Here is an 8,578-nt window from a genome sequence, read left to right on the forward strand (position 1 = left end):
TTGTTTCAGTGGCACCCTGCAACTTTTTTCCTGCAAATTTTCTTTTCCTGCATATCATAGGCACTGATGTGCTGTTTCGTTATACATAACACGAAGCAGTTGCAATGGTAAATCGTGCCCTGCATTGTCGTCGTGTTTTTTTATCTCATCATGCGAGGTTATGCATTCAGCAGTTTTGTAGTACATGTACATAGCACAGTATGGTTGCATTTATGAAGCATGTTTTGCAATGTCATTTTTAAATCTCATCATACAATAATACATTCAGAAAATTTTGTAATATATGTGCATAGTGCAGTGCATTGTATTTATATGTTTACAGTGTAGAACAGTGCACTGTGTGTTTTCTAGTAATTTTGACACATACTAAAGCAAGGAAGAGTGCTTGTGGATAGTCTAGGTCGCACAACACTCTTGAAATGTAGCAACACCCAAACATTCATTATCTTGCTTAGAAGTGTTTCGACAACAGGAGTGGGTACCAACAGGATTAAATAATTAGAGGAAACGATCAACGACCAACAACTTGCAGATCATACGGTTGTTCAGCAATGATGGTGATGAATTGCAAAAAAAATTGAGTGAGTGTGGGCCTACAACAACAAATTATGGCTAAATATAATTATGCCGAAGACAAGGATTCATGTTCAATGGCCTGAAAAGAAGAAAAGTTCACAAACACAAGAAAACTACAATCTATCTAGATCACTTACAAGCAAGCCTACTTTAAGTTAAGAAATTTGCCAAATAATGATGGGCTGAAGCACATTCGGCAGGCATTCTCAAATAACGATGGGCAACGTGCTGTTGTCCATAAAACGAAAAGTGTAAAACTTCGCCAAGAAGTGAGGACCGAGCACTGCATACCTGAACGAAAAATGTTCAGTGTGACATTTACAGGTCTGAAAACAGCAGAATCAGTCATAGAAGAACGGAAGGCACCAGACAGTGTAGTTAACACTAGCCGAATCAAATGAACCTGGGCCAGCTTCCCATGGTATCGGACATACAATTGGTGAATGTTTAAAGCAACGAAACGGTTACCACGAAATAGGAAACGTAAACAAAGGTGGATACATTTACCATTTCAACTTATAAGTTATGATGTGGACTGAGCTCGTATAAGATAGGATAAATTGGAGATCAGTAATAATTCATCATCCGGCAGTGGACATTTGACGACGAAGTGCTCTTGTGAACATTACGTGCACTGATGTTTACGACACTCAAAACAACAAAAGCCGGGGCCATATATGTTCATTATGTGACAGTGCATGGTACATTATCATGGTGTTCTTTTTTTTCTTTGTTTCATTTTCGTTCTGACAAACCAGTCAAAATCAACCATATCGAACTCGGGTAAATTGAATTATCGTTTATATCTAAATCTTTTTGTATAGAAAAATGTGTGGCTACATTAAAAAAAAACAGCCACATACCTGCCAAGTTTGGAGAAGCGGAATCCGGGAGATCTACTCAACGTGGGGGGGGGGGGGGGGGGGTACTGCGATATAAATTATATGGACACTGTCAGCGGGATTTTGCGGTCGCCACTGATCTGTACATACAGAGTCCAATCCGTTAACATCGCTTATGCATTGTTTGTTTCACGTGCGAGTAAAAGCGCGCTAGCGCTAGGGACGAACGCGGTTGAAGCAGAGATGAAACGGCCCGGCCGTCACCGTCGCGCGAAGGGCACATGCGATAACATCGCTCCGCGTGCGAGGCCTGTCGTCGCTTGCTTACCAGTTATTTCGTCGGGCAAGGGACCATAAGGGGCGCCATTGAGACGGGGGCGGTCGCAAGCACTGGCGAACACGCTATCTCGACAGACATCGGTAACGGCTACATTAAGTGGAGAGCCCAGCACTTAAAAGCGCTGGGCTCTCCACTTAAAGCAGTAGTAGTCGACACAACATTTTGAAGGCGAGATAACTTGTGGGATAGATTTGTGTGTACACAAAAGCATCATCTTCGAATATTAACGGCTGATATAACCTATAACACATTTAGGATCAATTTTTAAATTGCGTGTAGCGCATCTCTACGCGAAACGTCCCACCTCGCGTCACCGTGACGCACGGGGCGCGCAATGCACTGGACGCGCGGGGCAAAACTGGATTTCCGGGAGATTTTCCTATGACCCGTACAACCGGGAGAAACGTTCAAAATCCGGGAGTCTCCCGAGTAATCCGGGAGACTTGGCATGTATGCAGCCAGAACATATGATACATCGAACAGGGCAGCACAAACCTCCCCAAGAGGTTGGCTCTCCATCGCCAGAATTTCGCTTTTCCTCATGGAAAGGGGGCCTTCCTAAATATATTAGAGATAGCGATGTGATTACGACGGTTCCACACGCAGCGAGTAGAAATTATCGCTTGCCATCAAGTGCTTTCTACCAAAATTTCGCGTCATTGTGCCCACCTGGCGGATCACAGTTCATTTCTTTGCTCCTTTTGTTAGCCTGATACGTGTCATAAAATGTAAAAGCTATGCTGATCTCTGCGAAGTTGGTGGTATTAATACAACCGAACATGGGGAAAAGAAGCCTTCATCTCCACCGTGTACAGCATCCCAAGAAGCATGCTCAGTACAATTCTCAAAGACAAGGCAGACAGAAGCTTTCGGAGCCGGATGAGTACGTACAGCTGTCACTGACGTGCACATTATATGTTCGCGTGTACAACTCACCCGTGCACATAACTGTGCGTCGCCAAATGCAAATTATGGAAAATACAAAATGAAAAAAATTCCCGTGCATTGCCATGACGGTGTCTTTCATACATTCTTGTAAAACAGTGGCAGAAGGCCTACGTATGCACCTAAGAGGCAGTAAAATCTTCAACAGTTTTATGTCGAGTTGTTCGATATGTCAAAGTAATTGCAGTTTTTTAGCGAGTTCGATATATCTGGGCTCAACCGTATCTTGTTTTCATGTACTGCAATGACTTTTGTGTTGCGAAGTGTGTATCTTGATGCAAAGTAATGGGCATGTATATAATATAAAAGGAAGATACTTTTATATTTTCCTTTTCATTAAATATGAGGGGTGTTCATTTACTTTGCTTTATATGTGCATTGCTCGCAATACAAGTAATGATTTACTTCTGATACCACCCATGTCGTTCACTTCATGTTTACCACGATCCTTGTTGCACAAAAGCTAGCCCATGTTGCTGTCCTGTTGAAACAGCCTTTACAGGTTACCACTGTGGCTGTGAATGGCACCGTGTGCCATTCACAGCTGAGCTCTCATTTGTGCTTAGTGTGAACCACCATTTGTGCTTGGTGTGAACCACAAGCTGAATCCCGTTTCATTAAAAACGTTAGAAGTGTAGTAAAAAAATTGATCTTTTTTTAAACAAGCCAGTGACAAACACAATGAACAAAGAGAAACACGCACCGCGCAACGCTGCCAAGGTCGTTGCAGGCGGCGGCGTACCCTACGCAGGTGCTCAGCATGCGAGCCCCGTGGTCCTCTGAACAGGTTAACCACGCGGTTGCGCTGCTGCTGGCCCCTCAGGTGAACCTGCTGTGGGGCTTGCACCCGTTGTGGTGGTAGCTCAGCTAGTGATGGGGGCACCTCAGTGTTGTCGCTGTCGTCATCGTCGTCGGGGTCGTCGTCGTCCCCTTCGAGAGCAGGCTCACGTGCCGCTAGTGCAATACTGTGGAGAGCTGCGCAAGCAGCAATGATGGTGGCTGCTCGATCGGGGTTGTAGAGCAGGGCCCAGTGACGCTGCAAGCAGCGGAGCCTGCTCTTTAGGACCCCGATGCACCTCTCCACAACATTGCGCATGGCGGTGTGGGCCTTGTTGTAGTCGCTCTCAGGGGTGCCACTAGCTGGTCGTCCGGGCACTGGTGTCAGGAGCCACGGTTCTAATGGATAGCCAGAGTCTCCTGCACAAGAATCATGACAGCTGTAGTGATATTGTCACGTGGCTGTGATGTTGACAAAGGCAGCGGTCGGCATGTTCGACTAAACTTTTTCATTTTCGCGAACTTGTGCCCGAAAACTGAAAATACAACATGCAAGCCATTCGCACTGTAAGCTGATAGCGGCGTGAACAGTACTCAGGTAATTTGACTATCGGTGGAACGCGTGGTCTTTTATAAAGCAGTCATCGAAACTTCCAGTGCTATCGCTGGTGCTCGCATAAGCTCTCGAATGAACTTTACTATCGCGTCCTGCGTGTGATCATAAGATAATGAAGCTTTCTAGACATTGTGTCACGGTCTGTGCCAAGCGTTGAGAAACTTTTTGTGGCTGAAACTTAAATACATCAAAATAATGCAATAAGCATGCGTGAAATTATCGTCTTGAATTTGCAAACACTGCCAGCACTTACCAAGCAAGCATTCACCAGGCCGCAGTTCGGCTTCCAGGTCCCGACGGAGAGGGCTCCTCCGCCATACCCACCAGTCATGGCATGACCCCGGGAAACATGGATTTACATCCAGAATCCAGAGGTCGGCATCACATGTCTGCAGAATTCAATTCAGCCAAATTTGTACCCATAAAAGACTTCGGAAAAACTCATGTTAATGTAACTACATCTGTCTGCACTCTTACCGACTATTCAAACATAGCTATCAACGAGTCGTCGACAAGGTAGGACTTATACCATAAGCTTTAACACGTGGGCTTGGGTTCGTCAAGGCAGTGTCAAAAAAGTAGTCTGCATGCTTACTGATTGGGACAACCCAGCTTCCGGCCACAGCAGGCTTTTAACCCAATTACTGTTGCATGTTTAAGCCAATGTATCACAAACTACATACAGCATTAAAAGCTCCTATCTGAAAAAGGGTAATGAAGCAATACGTATTTAATGCACAGGAATTTATCCATGACAACCAGCACGACAACGAGGAATCAGGACGCAGCACAGGGCAGCGAATATACTACGGCACATTCTGGGAGGGCTACTCTCAACAAATCCACATCGAGAATCAAGGCTCAGTGTACACATAGCGATCGAGTAGCGGTGATTTTATGCACTGTGGAGGCCGCTGAACCACAGTGCAGCCCGCGTCGAATGCTTTCATTGCTTATCCTAACCGAGGTGCCCTGAAGGGCACCCACTCCCGTTCTGGATAGATAAAAAAAAAATATATCGCTCCCGCAACGTTCTGTCGCAACAGTCGCAGTAAAGCGGAAAATTTAAACAATACAAATGAAACAATTCGCTACGTATACAATGCATGAATAATACTCACGATCATGGTGTTCAATGCGTAGAACCCCTTCCGCGACATGTAGTTCGCCGTGTCCGCGGGGCTCAGGCCATGGGTCTTTTGGATGGCGATGAGGGTGCCATCGACGCACCCGAGAACACCAGGAATCCGCCCGAGCCGAGCGAACGCCGCCTTTGCTCGCTCCTTCGCGTCCGTGGTCTCGGGAAAGGCCACCCACCGTTTCTGCCCGCCAACGACAGTAATGGCGTGTGCCACCTCGTGGATGGTTTCGCTGACGGACGACTGCGACAGGCCGATGAATTCCTCGCTGCCGACAGCTCACTCGAAGCATCCGCTGGCAAAAAATCTCAGCGCAGACAACACCTTCCGCTCTGTTGAAATCCCACTGGCTCGTTGGCACCCAATGACGGGGTCGAGTTCGTCGCACAACCAACGTACCGTACGTTTCGAGAAACGAAAGCGACGCCGGAATTCATACTCGCTCATCTCATCAAACGCGTTCCGCACCTCCAACCGCTCTGCATCTTCGTCGAGAAACAACGGGAGAACACCAGCCACCGCCATTTTCACAAAATGCACTGGCCGCAACCGCCGCATCAATCCAATCCATGCCGTGCGTAGCCGCTTGTTCGCTCGAGAGAACGCGCGCGAACGGACTCGCGCTCCGTTCATTTGTAGCAGACGACATGCTCGTTATGACGCGGCATGACGTCACCAAAAAAGAAAACATCAAGCAAAAAAAAGAAGTGGCCACGCTTCTTAGAGTGGCGAGAATTCTCCGGCTTCAGCCAATCGCGTGCGCTCATCAGAACGAACGCGAACGAACGGCGCAGAACAGAGATCTCCGATCGCCCCCTTGGTCCCCTTTAGCGGGAAATGGTGTCATTTTTTTTAGGAGTCACGCATATTTACAACACCGCGCACAAGGTATTAGGGCCACACAAAGGGAGCTTTCCTTGAAAAGATGCAAAGAAGGAAGAAAATTGAGCACGTCAATGTTCTGCGAACGTCTCATTTTCTTGGCATCCCTGGCAGGCGATGCCGGCCACACTAAAACGACAAATATGAGCTCCGTCGCGCCATCTTGTCAGTGACGGGAACTTGACTCCCTGGAAAAACAGCGCTATCCAAGAAGACTCGCCAGCACTCTGCGGAACTGCTGGACATCTTGGAACGTAACAACGTTGCACGGTCATCCGTGTGCCAGCTATTGTTGGCTGTTGAAGTTATGTTATAGCCAGCCGCTATTAAGTGTATGCTTCTTAACTGTTAGAAATTTGCTCTTCGCGCGCTGTCTGATTACTGCATCCATTACTAATTTCTCGCTGCCTGCATTGTGCCGTAACCACTGATCGATATTCTCTATATTTGTGCTACTTGACTGTTACAGCAAAAGCTGTTACAATATCACAACAACAGCCGATTTTGGTGGCACAGTTCACTATCGCGCACAATGAGAAAAAAATATGCAGGATCCAGCGGCATTTCAACCCCGGCCCACTGCATAGCAGTCGAGTATTTTTCCGCACAGCCGCGCGGGTGCTTGATATTCCTTCTCAGAAAGACCCAATACAAGCGTCATATCGGCCGAGGAATAATGTCACAAGATGGAATACAGCATTGTAAAAGAGTCACACAACGCGAATTGCACTACTAGTCAGTGGTTTAAATCTCACCTCTTATTAGAAAGGACTCAGGCATAATTTTTTGATGTCGTCAGCCACAGCATTACGAAAGTGCATATATGCCTTTCAGACGCGCAGGCGGTGCCTCGTTTCTCCACAGAATGGTGAATAATGGCATAGTGGGTACACCTCTACTTTCGCAAGCTTATGATGATTTATGGCGGCGTGAGTACTTTGCAATGTAGTTGTAGTAGTCGCGCCAAGAGTGTTTACAACGGGCTCTAGAAAGGGCGTTCCTCTGGCTTTCTCTGTGACTGTACTTCGTGCTCTGCGCAGGCCTGGTATTTTCTTTCTTTGTCATTGTTTATATTATTTTGTGCGCTGCTGTGCAGTATATAAACGTCTCGCTTTTTTCTCCGACTCTGGCCCATTGTCTGCGTCTGCTTGCGTACTGAACGTCCAACAATCTGCAATTTTCTCATTCCCCAACGACGACTTAGCGCTGTTGGAAATGTAGAGAGGGAGGCTCTCCCGCAATTGCGCTGGTTTCCACGCGTCCAGGCAGGCGGTCGCAAACCTCGTCCTCAAGAAGAGCTGCTGTTGGAGGGAACCGGACTGAGGAGCAGAAGAAGCGTACAGGAGGTTTATTTACATTTTTACATTTAGAGAGCTCGTTCCAGAATGTCCTTCGCATGCATCCGTTCGCGTCTTTTAACCCCTTGGCGGTCCCTAGATTCCAGACCTGGGGAAACAGGGGAAGACGTTTCCATCCAATCGGGCAGCGAATCCTGCAGGTCACCTTGCTGGCACCGCCCCCAGCACACGCACACACAACCCAAACACGCGCATTGTTCTCACAACGATGTCGCGTCGGGGGAAGGATGCCGCCAGCATGCGGGTTGTGATGAGTCCCTCATGTCGCTGCTCGAGCCGACCACCCATACGGCCGAACGGCGGCTGCATGCCCGGCAAATCCACTGGTATGCGTCTGGGCAGCTGGCGCTGATTTGAGCGTAGACGACCTACCAGCCGGAGACGCACAGCGCGGTGGTCCGAGGTCCGTCTTCGGCGGAAACTCGGCGTCGCGGCCTTTCCTGGGGCACAAAGGCGCCATGTGTCGCATTTCCGCTCCGGTACCGGCGACAATGGTGCTGTGCGACAATGGTGCTGTCTCGAGCAAATTGAAACCATGCACCTCCTGGCGCATGAGAATCAACGGGGTGTCTTCACGCTCTTCCTTATCGCCGCACAGTGAAGCGGCTGCCTTTTTTCCGTCCCGGCGCCCCGCGGCAAAGGATGGCTCGCCGATCGCAACAGCTCCTCCGGGGCCAGGAAACTCTCGAATGGCCAGGAACCCAATTGCTGGCCATGAAGAGGGGGTCTCGGAGTCGACGATGACTGTAGACATGCAGCCCGAAGAACCTCACACAACGGTAAACAGCAGAAAGAACGATCCAGGTGACAAAACACCACACCGCGCACAAGCGTTCAGAATCTGCCTTCAACCCGCCAGGCTTATCAAAACAAAATGTTAATAGTAAAAACTCAAAATTATGAACCTCATTAAATTTTGACCCCTGAGAGGCACATCAAATAAAGCAAGTGGCCATCTTCCCTCTTGAAGTTTCAGGCAAGACAAAATCGTTATTATGGATGATAGGTTGACTCCACTTGGGAACTATTCAGTAAACAATTACAAGACGCCTATCAAGCAAAAGGTTATAATTGAATGCTCCGACATTACATTTCAATCTCGG

General features: G+C 47.9%; 1 protein-coding gene across 1 annotated transcript; it reads right to left on the bottom strand.

Annotated features, from left to right (window-relative positions):
- Positions 1-647: 647 nt before the first annotated feature.
- On the bottom strand, positions 648-7,784 carry LOC125756811 (putative nuclease HARBI1). The gene is made up of 5 exons (XM_049411771.1): positions 7,680-7,784; positions 5,218-5,478; positions 4,350-4,485; positions 3,451-3,900; positions 648-655 (listed from the first exon to the last, which is right to left on the bottom strand). Exons 1-5 carry the CDS (start codon positions 7,782-7,784, stop codon positions 648-650), a joined length of 960 nt encoding a protein of 319 aa, XP_049267728.1.
- Positions 7,785-8,578: the final 794 nt, after the last annotated feature.

The sequence above is a fragment of the Rhipicephalus sanguineus genome, unplaced genomic scaffold (genome assembly GCF_013339695.2).
Source record: "Rhipicephalus sanguineus isolate Rsan-2018 unplaced genomic scaffold, BIME_Rsan_1.4 Seq8493, whole genome shotgun sequence".
Lineage (NCBI taxonomy): Eukaryota > Metazoa > Arthropoda > Arachnida > Ixodida > Ixodidae > Rhipicephalus > Rhipicephalus sanguineus.

Coding starts and splice junctions, on each gene's coding strand:
- LOC125756811 (XM_049411771.1), bottom strand. CDS start 7,784: ATGCAGCCGCCGTTCGGCCGTATGGGTGGTCGGCTCGAGCAGCGACAT. Junction 5,479..7,679: donor TCCCCCGACGCGACATCGTT/GTGAGAACAATG, acceptor GGCCTGTCGCAG/TCGTCCGTCAGCGAAACCAT. Junction 3,901..4,349: donor GCCTGGTGAATGCTTGCTTG/GTAAGTGCTGGC, acceptor ATTCTTGTGCAG/GAGACTCTGGCTATCCATTA.